Source organism: Periplaneta americana, chromosome 8, assembly GCF_040183065.1.
Source record: "Periplaneta americana isolate PAMFEO1 chromosome 8, P.americana_PAMFEO1_priV1, whole genome shotgun sequence".
Classification (NCBI taxonomy): Eukaryota; Metazoa; Arthropoda; class Insecta; order Blattodea; family Blattidae; genus Periplaneta; species Periplaneta americana.
Window position 1 is genome coordinate 564,685 of NC_091124.1, and position 16,042 is coordinate 580,726.

Sequence of the window (16,042 nt, forward strand, 5' to 3'; positions counted from 1 at the left end):
TTTTTTTGATGTGGAGATAAAATGAAAAGTATAATATCGCAGCTATCAAGAGTACAGAAGAAACAAAAATCACTGCTAATAATGGTGGTCACATTGAGACTTTCTCAAGCAGAAAATAAAAGCTGGAGACTTTCTACACATTTTATTACATAATAGTCAAAAAATCTAAAAGTTAGAATTTATAAAACAGTTATATTACCGGTTGTTCTTTATGGTTGTGAAACTTGGACTCTCACTTTGAGAGACGAACATAGGTTAAGGGTGTTTGAGAATAAGGTGCTTAGGAAAATATTTGGGGCTAAGAGGGATGAAGTTACAGGAGAATGGAGAAAGTTATACAACACAGAACTGCACGAATTGTATTCTTCACCTGACATAATTAGGAACATTAAATCCAGACGTTTGAGGTGGGCAGGGCATGTAGCACAAATGGGTGAATCCAGAAATGCATATAGAGTGTTAGTTGGGAGGCCGGAGGGAAAAAGATCTTTGGGGAGGCCGAGACATCGATGGGAAGATAATATTAAAATGGATTTGAGGGAGGTGGGATATGATGATAGAGACTGGATTAATCTTGCTCAGGATAGGGACCAATGGCGGGCTTATGTGAGGGCGGCAATGAACCTCCAGGTTCCTTAAAAGCCAGTATTAGCAATATTCCATATTTATTGTTCACCCTGTATAAGTCGAACATGGAGTAAGGCCACTAAGGGAGAATAACCAAAGGAGAAAGATTCGATCTGGTGCGGTAGGCTGAACTTCGGCATAGCTCAGTGATTAGAGCACCCAGTACGTACAACTGGGGTTCCTGGGTTCGATCCTCGGCGCTGGAGCGAATTTTTTCCCATTAATAACAAATGTAACTCAACAGTTTCATTGTCAATTATATTTAGCATGAGATTGACATATTTGATGTGTGTGGAACGATTTGTAATTTTTAATTCATGTTTCAAATGAAATGTGTACACTTACAATGATAATATCCTTTCTCTGGCATCCAAGAATTCCTTATCTTAGACTCATGGGTTTTTTTGATGTGGAGATAAAATGAAAAATATAATATCATAGCTATCAAGATTATACAAGAAACAAAACTCACTGCTAATAATGATGGTCACATTGAGACTTACTCAAGCAGAAAACAAAAGCTGCAGACTTTCTACACATTTTATTACATAATAGTCACGTTTCTGCTCCGTTATTTTGCTGGTCGTGATATCTCAGGCATTATATTCGATGATTCTGTATGCATTATGAATTAAGGCCCATTCACAATGAAAATTAAACATAACCGTAACATAAACACAGAAGTTTGCGCCCAGGCTACCAAATGGGATCATTCACAATGATTCACATAAGCATTGACATAAACATTACCGTAAGACGTTAACATGAAAGTTTGCAAACTCCAGACTTTCATGCTTATGCTTACGTGATCTGCAAACAGAACACAATCGTGGAGCGCTGAAGTATACGACAGAATATGAGGAAATGGCGTCGTTGTTATGTTTCCATGGTTACCAAGTATATTTGCGGTTATGTTTATGTTCCCATCGTGAATGATGGTATGACTTCTTGTTTTTACTGTAACATTAAGTTAACGCTTACGTTATGTTTAATTTTCATTGTGAATGAGCCTTTAAACAATGAAAAAAAAACTGAGGATTATAAGTTAGAACTGATCATTTTCTAAACATACAAAATTGAATCTGACTTTATAAAATCCCATCCTATAATTCAGCAATCCTGACAAAGAAACGCCTTACTAATTTTCTTTTTCTGTTGCAGTTGTGTTAGCAGTGGCGGTTCCAACAATCAGCCCCTTCATCAGCCTGATCGGTGCCCTCTGCTTTTCCATCCTGGGGCTCATTGTTCCTGCGTTCATCGAAGTCATCACTTTCTGGGAGAAGGGACTTGGTCCGTACCGGTGGAGGCTATGGAAGAACGTCGTAGTCACCATATTCGGTCTGATGGCACTCGTGTTCGGTTCCTACACCAGCATTAGGGAGATAACGAAACTGTACACGGACACCCCGAAGTCATGAAGTGTGTGTGTGTGCGCGTGTGCCAGGACCAAGCCCACCCCGTGTATGACTTCCATTCAACCACTGGTGCTACCGAGGGGGGTGGAACTTGCATTCCAGCAAGAGTACGCCGTATTTGTGAGTGAGTTCGGATATGAGAACAGCTGTGACATGGGCTTCGAGTTAGAAGACGCCCACGAGGAGAGAAACCAGCATTTCAGTTTGTAACTGTGTTTCATGTATGAAGACTATGGTGATCTTTTTTTCTGCTCCCTGTGTTTGTACGAATATTGAATGTAACTTTTTATATACTTAGCACAAGTTGCTGTATAAAACCACGGAGTTGATATGCTGAATGGGGCGGCTAGCTTATCAGTTATTATTTATTCCTTGAGCTATTGGCCATAAAAATATAGGTTTAATTTATACAGGGTGATTCAAAACGAAATTTACTTCCATATACTATAAAAATAAATGTACTCGTCTGCAAGACTAGAGATTGATCTGAGAAGAAATCAGGAATGGTTCAGAAAGCAGAGTGCTGCATTGGAGTTAAATCGCTCTCTTGAACTCGGTCGAGTGTCGCACCCTCGAGTGAGATAAGATCAGTCGTGATGCGCTCGATATAAATAGAAGCACAGTACAAGGTCATCTCACCGACATGTCTTATCTTGTATGGAAGGCGACAGATAAGATACACATATGTTTTGCTCACACGGTAAAAATAAGGCTTTATTTTCTGCATTTATGACAAACGTTTAATGGAACAGTCGTACCAAAACAGGAACATGAAGTTATAAATAAAATAGTATGAAAAACTTCGATATACAGTTATTATTGCTAATTAATAATTATTCAATATCTGATTTACCACATATATAATATGATAGATCCATACATAGTGTTCCGCCTATATACTGCGACAATGTAGAAACGTTTTACAAAATATTATTGATATAGCAGTAGATTAATAACAATATTAGTACAGAAAATATAATAAAACGAATAATCATGCTGCACAACTGTTACAGACGCAAAGATTGATACACTAATTAGAAATTATTATTATTACTAGAAAACTTGATACAGTTCTTGCATTATCGTGATTGTGTTCTCCGTTTATAATAATTACATTTACATCCAATAACATCTATCAGATGTGGCAAAAACAAAATCACTCCTGTGGGGGGGGGGGGGGGGGGACATTTATCTACAACATTTATATTACATTTTAAAGCAAGTTTTGTAGTTGTACTATGGAGAGGTTAGTTAAACACTGCAAAGTTTTGAAATGATAAACATCTAAGATGTTACTACACAGTTCATCACTGTAACGAGAAGGAATGTCTAAAGCTCGGCTTATACCGTTCGAGGATTTATCGCTCGTGACAATTTTACCCATCATGCATGTGCGCTATCTATCGGATTATGCTATGAACTACTTGGTGCTCGAGTGAAAACGTCCGATGCAGACCTCTGCCAGAAAGTTTGGTTAAAATTTCGGGGTTCTCAAGTGAACAATTCTTGAATAAGAACCCATGCCTACAAACTCACTGTGCAGCACTATGCCCTCATAGGCACTGCCACACCGGGACCACTTGCAGACTCTAACAACTGTCTTGTGTTCAAATAATTACGATTGCTTCTCTTAATTATTTATTATAGTTTAGTGCAGCGTTTCTCAAATTTTTTTTGTAGTGGGGACCACTTTTTAAAGTCAGAACAGTTCCGCGGACCACCTTACTCTTGTTCCCTTCGAAAGCAAATTTATCATTTTCGTAGCATATTTTAATACCAGTATACTTATATTTTAAAATCGAATTAAGGTTCGGTACTTTGGTCCTCTGTTATGAATTCGGGTGGTCCCTGGCTGGGTTACAGGCACAGCGCCAGATGTGCAGGGAAAAGATGTCGAGAAACACCACGTGTATAGTGCTTTAAATCCTCTTTTGTTGCTGAGAGTAGAATGGGAATTGGCTAGATGGGTAGGGTAAGAAATTTCATAAAATGTCAGTACTGGGAGAAAAAGTGAAATTCGATTGTCATGTGTCATTTCCAAACTCTGAGATTTTAAGCTATATTGTGATACGCAGTTCGTTTGAATTTTATTTTTTCTTCTGTCTTTTTTTTTTAAGGACCGCAAGGGCAGACCTCGAGGACCACAGGTGGTCCGCAGACCATAGTTTGAGAAACGCTGGTTTAGTGTGTTATAGTGAAAACACATCGTATTGCCATCAAAGTGGGCTTAAAAATTACTTGTTTTAAATTCTATACTGCAGATGTGAAATTGTACAGCAGTAGCAAAAATAATAATAATAATAATAATAATAATAATAATAATAATAATAATAATAAACAAATTTGAGAAGCAACGGTATTATTTTTGTCGTCCCTGTATAACAAACTCTTAAAAATAAGGGGTGTAAAGATGCATTTTTTCAGTATTTAATTTTTTTATAATCTGAACTGGAATATTTTCTAGGCAATTTCTATTTAGGGAAAGTATTTAATAACAATATAATACATAGTTTATAATATTTCAAAGTTTCAACCAACCTTAGTCTATCAGGTAAGAATTCAGGGTGAGGGAGAAGATGCTGTTACTCATAGCCTCAATTAGCAGAACAGCTTTTTTTTCTCACTCTTAATTTTTCATCCTAAGATAAAGATGTCTGATCTGCGAAATGTTAATTTTCTTATATTCTATTTATATTTATTTCATACTATCGAATCCACTATTGCTTTCTTCCTCGCTTAGAATGACTTATTTGGTCTCTTCCCATCCAGCATGTCAACAGTACATTGTGTCTTGAATTTGTAAATATTATTATTAATTTGTATACGAAACCTGATTCATAAACATTCTTTTGTTGAGCAGCAAAATACTTAAAGCAATATAAACATGAACAGGTTATGCTACAATATACGGTAGTCTTTTGTTTCTGCAAGTTAATACTTTCAATTCAGGCCTTTTAATCTTCCTCCTTCCGTTGGGCAAAGGAAATAAAGCATTCTTATGATGAACGTAAATACAACAGTATTTGAAAATGCTGGTTGAGCAAATATTACAGGAAAATTGTTATATTAGAATGAAACAGATCACAAATTTGCACAAAACCCGAAAGTAGACAAGGCTATTGCAACAAACTGTCTCCCAAAAATCAGTAAGCAAAATAAAATTCAAGCTATACTCTAAACACCAAATTTGAGCACAAAATTGTAAGTGTCAAATTAGTAGAAATTTTGCTGGAGGTATTTTCTTGTTTGTTTGAAATAAACGAAAATCATACTGCAAGCTATTTGAAATAAAACAATAGCCTTGTCGACTTCTCTACAGTCTTCTAAGAATGGAATACTTCCGTAAATAACATTAACACTAGTAAAAGCCACACTAATAGCTTGCACTTCCAAAACAAAAATAATAAATCTTTCTGAATGCCTTTACAAGTGAACAGGTGATTATGTCCTTCTTGCACGAACCATCTGTGTGTATTTGTGAAGGAAACAACTGTGGAATGAAAGTTTTTGTAGTTATGAACAATATTTAAAGTTTTAATAAATATTTTCGTGCTTCTGAATGTAAAAAAAGTTACGATTAAATTATTTAGTGGAAATAATGAAAGAAAGAGAGAAAATTATATTACATACTAACTTTGCTTACATGCAGAACAAGAAAATACTCATATTAGTACGTATAACAAGAAATTAACATAGTTTTTATTGTAACAAGTTTTACATGTACATTTAAATAGTAAAAATACCTTCAATAGGTTTGTTCCAACAAGCGGTTCATGGATCAGTTCATGTACGGTTCCTGTACCATCTTATGCCATGCGCTAGTTGAGCATCTGCTATGGGATTGAAACTGGACTGGACGCTGTTGGAACGCTTTCGCGGATCGTTATGTACTAAATCCAGAGATGCTATAACTGTGATCATCTTTGCATTCTAATTGCAGAAAATAGAATTTCGATCATTTTCTATAAAAAGATGACAAAAAATATGGAAGGCAAGAATTCCGATAATTCAATGTCGTGTACTGGGGGATTTTCATCTAAAAATAGTTCTTTTTTTTTTTTTTTTAATTATTAATGTATGTACGTTATTTATTATACTTTCAATCAAAGCTGCACGTTGAAATTGTAATTAACTATTTCAATACCCAAATAATTTCCATTCCCTTTCTTTTTGGCGAAAATTTAAATTGAATCCCTAGTTTTATTATTCGTCTGCACTGTTACTTTTCATCTTAACCTCATTGATGTGAACAGTCGAGCATGTCTTTCTTCAGTATCCAGGAGACGTTGGTGAGCTTATGCGCATGAGTGTCTTCCATACTCTTCCGTACATGCCTCAATCCACTGACTACTTCTGACCATTCCGAACTCGTGTCAAAAGCTTGTTGGAACGCCCGACTGCAGTACATGTTTCCGGTTCAGGACTGGTTCGGATTGTGTTGGAATGCTTTTTTCTGTACTGCGCATGCTCACGATGGTTACGGACGGTTCCTGACTTGTTGGAACGAACCTTATATAAGTGATAGTTATAAAGCGCCAAATTTTAAGTTAACTTAACCTAAACTAACCTAGCAAAAGATGTACGCTTGCAGCAAGAATCGTGTTAATTGCACCAGTTCACCACAATGGTGAAAATTAATAAGTCATGGTGTATGCAAACAAAATATATTAAATTCCGCCATTTTGCAATAGTAAATTAGAAGCATTGTTCATGCAACACAGAAAATGACTAGTGCAAGAAGTGGCATAAAAGTCTCCTTAGCAACAGCAATCAATAACCTTCAGAATCTGAACATCTTTCATTATCCTATTTACTTAAAAAAAGTTTGTAAAAATTCGTCCTTAAAGAAAATAATACTGTGAAGACAATCACCACAACAACATCAACTGTCCAGTCCAGTCAAAGAATGGGCTAATTCACCTCTGTGCAAACAAGAAACTGAAACTTCTGCTAAAATGTTATTTCCACTTCAAAATATTTTCCAGTGAACATAAAACTAGTAACACAAAAAACAAACAAAAGACGTATGTTGTCTAGGAGAAGTTGCTGAAAAGTGACAAAAGAGTGTAGAAATTGCTTGTGTGGGTTAGCTCACTTTTTTACTGAACTATTCAGTTGAGAAAATCTTTTGTATACAACTGCATATTATGTACGCAAATGTTTAAATAAATTATTCTTATGTACACAACAAATAACGTTATTTTCTTTCACTATTTTTGTGTTGTATAAGATTCAGTGGATTTTTCAGACTGATTAGTGCAAACATTTCAGACATACAAAGAGTGTCAATTTCAGAGGTGTTCGAGCAATGGGTAGAAAATATTGGCTTACACACTCTTTAGTCTTGTAGGAGAGAATACACTTTTGAGATTACAAATTTACTGTTTTGCTCATGTGCTGATTTACCGATGCAGCATAAAGGCCTGCTTCCACTTAGCAGAATCGAATCGAACAGAATCTCTCTTCGCAGTGTATTTAAATGGAAGATAGCAGAAAGCGACGCGTCGAATCGAACTTAATAGAATTCTTGAGCTAGAATATTTAGTCCACTGCCAAAACAGAATATCCTGTTTTGGGTATGATCGTATGTTTTCGTGAAGCCTTTGTGAAAAAACAAATGAGCCATATCCATTTTTGAAAGCGTAATTTTGTTTATTGAAACTTAATGCTGAAATAGAATGTAGGCTATACAGAAAATTACAATTTAATAATATGAATGAAGGGAAATTAATACATTTTGTTCAGAAATATTCGTAGTCGTATGACAAAACACAAAAGTACTACTGTAATAATTATTCTCATGGTAATGCTTGAAGTGAAATAAGTAAATTAATGGAAACATCAGGTAATAATTAAAATGCAACGAAGCGCTACAGAACGAAATTTTGTTTTAGCTCTCAGAATAAAGTGGAAAATTCTCCATGTATATCCCTAGTTAAAAATATCATGAATCTAGTATTTCCTTTTATTGTTTTAGACATTATTTCTTAAGAGAATATCTTATGCAAGATATGTCGCTTGAATACAGAAATTGAACTTCTCTAGGCCTACACAGCTAATTAGTATCAAAATACAGATGTGGACAAATTATCAGACTAAATTAATTATATGTGCAACGAAGCTGTATTTATCGGTAGAAATAATGAACAAAAATGTATTTTGCACAGATATAATGAACAGAAAATTGAGTCTTGAGGTTACTAATATTTTGTGAACATTCCCTTATTTTTTATTAACACGTTGATTTTGTCAGGGATGCTGGAAACCAAAGTTTGACACCTTCTTTGAATATCAGCATCATTTAGCCAGATATCAGACAGTGCTTAAATGAGTCCATGTTATGTTGTAAGCCTCTTTTTGTCCACTTTCTTCTTCAGTATAGATCACAGATTTTCAATTTCGTTCATGTCCAGTCGTCTTGCAGGCCGTGGGAGAATATCTTCTGCAGTATATAATTAAAACACCAGTAGTACCAACATAGCCAGAAAAAAATATACTTAACCATTGGAAAAATATACCAGAAGATGTAAACAATCACATTTACAACAATAGAGACTCTGTGAATTATACTGATAGTTGATATGACGAATTATATTATGTTTCCAAGAAAACATTTTAGTCTAATAGACTCCTTTCTTGGAGAGCTTTCAATTACATACTTAATCTTAGCAGGTTTAATGAGAGCTAAACATTGTCCATCTGAATTTGAATGTAACTTAACGGTATGCCGATTTTCCTTAGAAGTACAATCCAGATTTTATATCAAGGCATATGTCACATGTTTCTCAGCAGAGAGAAGATGTCCACCACTGTGTGGGCTCCTTTCAGAATGTGGTGTAAATGGCACTGCACCTTGTTGTAAGTCAAGGCATCGTGATTTTTTTTAAATAAGCATATGGGAAATATACAACGCTGAATGATAAATGCTTTATTTTCTCGTATAAAATGTATTTTGATAATTGTATCTTACACAGACATTTTTAGACAGTACAAATCACATTTTAACATAAACAGCTGACTTATTAAGTTATTACCTGCTGTGTGTTTGTAATTCTAGATTCAATTTGTAAGACATAATTCATTTTTAAATGTATTATTTACAGACAACTCCCTATGTATCTCACAATTCACAACAAACACAGCTTTGTTTACACCACCAATACATTCCATAACATCCCCCTTTTCTCTCTCTTTTACACAAGTGTTCGTCACCCCAGAATTTTTCTCTGAAAGCAAAATAAAATTAAGTGTGTAAGTCATGGCTGCAATTTACGACAGAATAAATGAATGCATAAAACAATATTCTATTCTTCCATAATTAGCAATTGTGTCTCTTTAATACCAGTACATATGTACCTTTAGTATCACTGATTCATAAAGTTTACAACTATTTAGAGGTCACATTTTCTTGTATCTGTATTATATATCTCGTGGTGTGGAAGAGAATGCCTCACAGCCTTAACTCAACCAGAGTAAATATATATACATGGTGAACATTAAGTAATGTCATTAATTTCAGGGGGTTAATCTTTGAGATATTTCAAACAAAAAAGTTAAATACAATTTTGCTCGTTTATGCTTCCTTATTTATTTACTTATGGCTTTAAGGAACCTGGAGGTTCATTGCCGCCCTCACATAAGCCCGCCATCAGTCCCTTTCCTCAGCAAGATTAACCCAGTTTCTATCATCATATCCCACCTCCTTCAAATCCATTTTAATATTATCCTCCCATCTACGTCTCGGCCTCCCCAAATATATTTTCCCCTCCGGCCTCCCAACTAACACTCTATATGCATTTCTGGATTCGCCCATATGTGCTACATGCCCTGCCCATCTCAAACGTCTGGATTTAATGTTCCTAATTATGTCAGGTGAAGAATACAATGCGTGCAGCTCTGCGTTGTGTAACTTTATCCATTCATCTCTCTTAGTCCCACATATTTTCCTAAGCACCTTATTCTCGAACACCCTTAACTTCTGTTCCTCTCTCAAAGTGAGAGTCCAAGTTTCACAACCATACAGAAAAACCGGTAATATAATTGTTTTATAAATTCTTTTAGGTGTTTTGAGAGTAGACTGGATGGCAAAAGCTTCTCACCCGAATAATAACAGGGATTTCCCATATTCACAAATTAATGCCCAAATTTTATTATCTGTATATTCCGTGTAACTAAATCACTAGTATTGTACGTGGTATTAATTTGTGAATAAACAGTTCACTTTATGTAAAAAAACACAAAGGCATAAATTGTTCATCTTTTTAGTATTGATCACTACATTCGTAGTAAACCTTAAAATTTTAAAGAGATATGAAAACATCGGCAACGAAACTTTCCATACTATTTTTTATTGGTTGAACTATACGTTATAGAAAAATATTTCATTAGAAGTATTCTATTTCTATTTCATACAAAGAACTATCTGTTAAATTTGTGCACGCAAACCCCTAACATCCTGTATAAAAGAAAGAAACATATGACACATGCTAGAAAAGAGTCTAATATAAAAGAAACTGAACAAGACAAAGAAAATCATGAGAAGACAGCCCATGACAGAAGAAACGTCACTGAATGATGGTTGGTTTGGTTCTAATACCAAAAACTTAACAAGATATTTTTTAACGATGTGCTTTCAACTGTTTTCAGAATGACAGAGACATGATTGGCAAATATTGCCTGGAACCCACTGCCAGAGAGAAGGTTCTTACGAGCTGTAAATCTATGATGGCCTCTCTGCTTTACTTCCTTCCCAGAGGAAGTCATGCCAATGGATTCATTGCCCTTTAAAAGCTGTTATCCACAAAACTTTGAACCTGGCTCCAGTGGTTAGCATGGTATCTGCCAAACCATCGAGAATAACTAAATTTACATAAGTTCAATAAAATATTCTGATGAAGCAAAACTTAGCTATAGCCAAGACTTCACATTGTCAAACTTCCTTTGATGTGGACTCAAACTGTCTTTACTATATTTTCCTGTTAAATGATACTGATCATGTTACTTATGTTACTCATATTACAATTCCGTCTATTTCTGTTGATATTCGATATTCAAATTATTGTGAAACAAAAACACAGGATCATTCAAAAGTCACTTCCATTTTTTAAGTGTGATGAATAATAATATTTGAGATAGAAATAAACATCACTGTGTTGGGCAAACAGTGGCGGTTTTAATTTGTTATTAAAAAGGTAAAAAAAAAGGTATCCCCGTAACATGCCATGAAGGCACTTGGGGGGCATGGAGGTAGAGCCCCATGCTTTCCATGACCTCGGCACTAGAATGAGGTGGTGTGGTCGGCACCACGCTCTGACCGCCTTTTACCCCCGGGAAAGACCCGGTACTCAATTTTATAGGAGGCTGAGTGAACCTCGGGGCCGTTCTGAAAGTTTGGCAACGAGAAAAAATCCTGTCACCACCTGGGATCGAACCCCGGACTTCCAGTCTGTAGCCAGCTGCTCTACCAACTGAGCTTTCTTTTTAAATTTCCATAGTCTCCATTTTGTTGATTAAAACATTAATGATGTGGTAACAAATTCGTATAGTACGCCTACACAGTACTCCATACCAGATAATAATAATTATAAAAGCAACATCTTCAGTAAAACTTGTGGCTTGTAGGCCTCGTGTAACATGTTTCTTAATTGCTACTGTGTGTAAATAATTAAAATACGATCATTTTGGTCCAGGAGCATACATTTTGGTGCAAGGATAATTCCTACAACATATTTCTTAATTGCTATTGTATCCAAATAATTAAAATACGATCAAATGGCCCAGAGAGCATGTTTGTGGTGCAAAGATAATTTAACACGCAAATCTAGTCTTTCAGGTAAAGCTTCCTGTAAAGCAGATTTCAATAATTTCAAGGGAAAAGTTGTTCCGGGGCCGGGTATCGATCCCGGGACCTCTGGTTGAATGTACCAGCGCTCTGCCAACTGAGCTACCCGGGAACTCCATAATACGCATTATTCTAAATAATTTTGGAATAGAAAATAACCATAAAATATGTACATATGGAAATTACATATCAGTAAGCATATAATAAACAGTAAGTAAAACAGATAAATAAAAAATGTGTATGGGGTACTTCACGGAATAACTAATAATGGTTTCGTTAGTACTGCTACAAGAATAATTTTGAACTTCCCAACCATGGTTCTATCACAATTCAGTAGCTGTGGTAGTTTGCTATCTTGCTACTAGACAGAATCTCATTTGTCCAAACTACACTACCCTGTTTCAAGTGAACATATTCACGTTAGAGTATATTTCTATCAAAACCACGTACCTCCTTAGTCTTTTTCCAAATAGACTGAATGTCAGCAATTTATTTCTCAAGTGGAGCGTAGTTAAGAAGCTTCTCGATGAGATCGACGTGCCCCAACAGCATCCGACGACAGCAGTACCGCTTCAAGCCCAGCGCGTCTAGAGCATCTCTGTCGAATGAATTGGAATTTGAAGAAAATAAATGATGTCGCAAATTTAAATGAACTGACACTTATTATTATAGTAGGGTTTTAAAATAATGCATCTAATCCAGTAAGATTCTATTAAAAGTTTAAAACATATTACGCAACCAGCTCATTATGAATGTTTACTCGTTTCCATGGTTACAGTGCACCAAAGGATAATTCTTTATACAGTACACTATACCTTCTTGGGTGCAGTTTTTCTGGAGCATTATCAAATCAACAAAGAAAAAGCCATAAAATAAAGAATTTACATACCCTTCAGTATATTCTGCCTGTAGTAGTCCCAAATAAGCTTCCCATTTATTTCCAATCACCTTACCACACGTAAAGCAGCGAATTGGAATAATCATAATTGCCTAAAAGAACAGAGCGGCTAGAATTACAAGTCTACTTCGTACGTTAAACAATTATCGTATTATGTGAACTGATTATGACAATTTCAACTTCAAAAAATGGAGTATGAACATTGTGAGGTTATATTCGCTCCCTTCAATTTCAACATTCAGATTTTAGTCATAAGACAGCAAGTCAACAGTAACTATTCACTCTAGCATAAACAGGAAATACTGTTAAGACAAAACTCACTTCAGAGATGCTTATATTAACAATGTTACATAAAATTTTCTTCGGCACGTTACTCCACAAACTTTTTCACTTCCAATTCAGACATCCACCAGAACTTTCTAGTTTATTTTCTATCCTCATCTGTTTCTCGCGATTTCTCGAATTACATCAGATCCGAACATTGCGCATTCTGGTGTCGGTACAGCGACAGCAGCGGTTGATTCAATTCACTCAATTAATTGTTTCTGTTTAACGTGAGAACAAAATTGACTTAGATGCATTATAGGTACCGCCAGCCTATTTAATAATATCGAGTCATATTCGTATCTGGAAATAGTATATTATCGATTGTTATTCTAATATATCAAACTTATTAAAATTATTTTTTTTATTTCAATACTACATAATGCCACTGTCTTCCCAAAACTTCTTTATTATTAATTACAGTTTTTTACGCAAACATTTTCCCTTGGTCTTTCGGAATTAAATTTTAATTATATATCATCATCATCATCCTTCACGAATTAGGCCTCTGTAGAACTGTTTCGGCCCCATCTAGCAGTCTTCTTAAAGGTCTTCCTGGTCGACGATGTCCTCTAGGTTTATATTGCATCATAATTTTTGGGATTCTTGAATTTTCCATTCTTCTTACATGATCTAGCCAATTGAATTTGTATCTGCTGATTTTTTCTTCTACTGACTCTACTTCTAATTGTTCTAAAATTTCTTCATTCCTTTTTCGGTCTAAAAGAGTATATCCTGCTGTCCTCAAAAATTTCATTTCCGTTACTTTGATTCTGTTCACGTCTTTTTTCTTTAATGACCAAATCTCGCTTCCGTATAAAAGGGTGGGTAATGCTAGTGTATTATATATTTTTATTCTTGTAGATTTTTGTACTAATTTAGCTTTTAATGCATTGTTTATTATTTCTAGAATTTGTGTAAATTTGGTAATTTTCTTGTTCACATCTTTTTCATTTTGATAAGATATTTCACAACCCAGATAATTGAAATTTTGCACTTGTTCGAGGCATTGGTTATTGTGTATTATCTTACTTCTGACTGGGTCTTGTCCTAAAAATGCCATTACTTTTGATTTTTGTGCTGAAATTTCCATCCCAAAATCTTTTAATATTTTATTTAATGTATACAATCCTCTTTGTAAATTATCCTCTGAATTGGAAATTATGACTTGATCATCGGCATAGAGTAAGGTATTTAATGTTAAGAGCACTGGTTATTTTGATTCCTGATGTGTAGATTTGGTTCCATTTTAAAATAATTTCATTTATATAAATATTAAATAAAGTTGGTGATAGTGGACAACCTTGTCGAACTCCATTGTTAACTAATTTTCTTTCGGATATACAGTTATTTATTTTGACACTTATTTTGCTGTCTGTGTAGATTTCTATTTTATTTTGCAATAGCAAATTTGGAATATTTTTATCTTGTAATATGTCGAATAAAAGGTCTCTTCGGACTTTATGAAAAGCTTTCACAAAATCAATAAAAGCTATATGGGTTTCTAAATTAAATTCTCTTCTTTTTTCTAACAATAGTTTGATACTAAATAATGGATCTACACATGATCTTCCTTTTCTAAAGCCATTTTGACACTCCAGAAGGAAAGTTTCAGCATGTTTTTTTAATTTTCCATTTAAAATCCTACTAAATATCTTATAACATGTGTTGAGGATACTAATCCCTCTATAGTTTTCAACATTCTGTTTATCTCCTGTTTTATATATGGGAATAATTACACTATTTTTCCATTCTTCCGGTAAAGTGGCAGTCAGATATATTCTGTTTAGAAATCTTAGTAATCTTTCTTGAAATAGATCTCCTGCATATTTATACAATTCTGAATTTAGGTTATCTTCTCCAAGTGATTTACTATTTTTGTCTTCTTTAATGCTGTCCAGAGGCTAAAAGTGGCAGCCCCACTACTAGACTACCTAACGATAAGGCTAGTAACCTATCTTAGGGAAAATTAAATTACTTTCAAGCCTCAAACAAGCAGTATAAGGACAGATAATTTGATGACAACCCAGAGCAAGTCAACGGTTAAACGAAATTGGAAAAAACAAAATATGTTCACATACGCTACCTGGAATGTTAGAGGGATCAATTATATATATATATATATATATATATATTTCAATGATAAGTATTGCCTTAGCCTACTGTAACTTGTTTAGTTAGCTTTCATTATGTAAATTAAGAAACTTTGCATTATAAATAATACATACCTTATTACTAAACATTTTAAATAAAAAATCAAGGAAAGGAATTTTCTAAGCCAGTTATACAAAAAAAATAAATAAATAATTTTATCTAACGATACTCGGAATTGACGAGGTTATATCATCATCATCATCATCATTGGTGTGCCGGAATTTCGTCCCACAGGAATTCTTTTACATGCCAGTAAATCTATTAACATGAGCCTGTCGCAGTTAAGCACACTTAAATGCCATCGACCTGCACCAGGATCGAATCCCAACCTCGGGCATAGAAGGCCAGCATTTTACTGACTGCGCCACCCAGACCGACATTTGGGCCATAAGATTTTGTGGAGAGATTCCCAAAACTATGTAATGTTCTTAGACTACATCTCCCCTAAAAGAGCAGTTTTCACAAAACTCTAAATTTTGAGTTGTTTCTCTTTTGAACTGCCCCATCGATATATTAAAGAGTACTAATATTAAAATATTACAAACACTTCACCAGTAATAAATGACTCCCATAACAATAAATTTCAATGGTGTGAGGTACAAGAAAGGAGGGATACTACCCAATCCGCTCCCTTCCATTCCAAATTAAAAATGATAACGTCACACAAATTAGTACATGTAACTGATCACATTTCATACAGATGAGGCTCACGAACACTTTCGTGCACAACTAAATGGACTGCCAACAATAACGTGGTTGAATGTGCAGCAGCAGCAGCAGCTT

At 34.8% G+C, this 16,042-nt stretch overlaps 1 protein-coding gene across 2 annotated transcripts in view; it reads left to right on the forward strand.

Annotated features, from left to right (window-relative positions):
* Positions 1-7,237, forward strand: part of path (solute carrier family 36 member pathetic) — a 186,242-nt gene extending 179,005 nt beyond the window's left edge. For both annotated transcript variants that reach the window (XM_069832233.1, XM_069832232.1), the window contains exon 10: positions 1,789-7,237. In XM_069832233.1, the coding sequence (XP_069688334.1) occupies positions 1,789-2,045 (257 nt within the window). In that variant the 3' untranslated portion in view covers positions 2,046-7,237. The remainder of the gene's footprint in view (positions 1-1,788) is intronic.
* Positions 7,238-16,042: the final 8,805 nt, after the last annotated feature.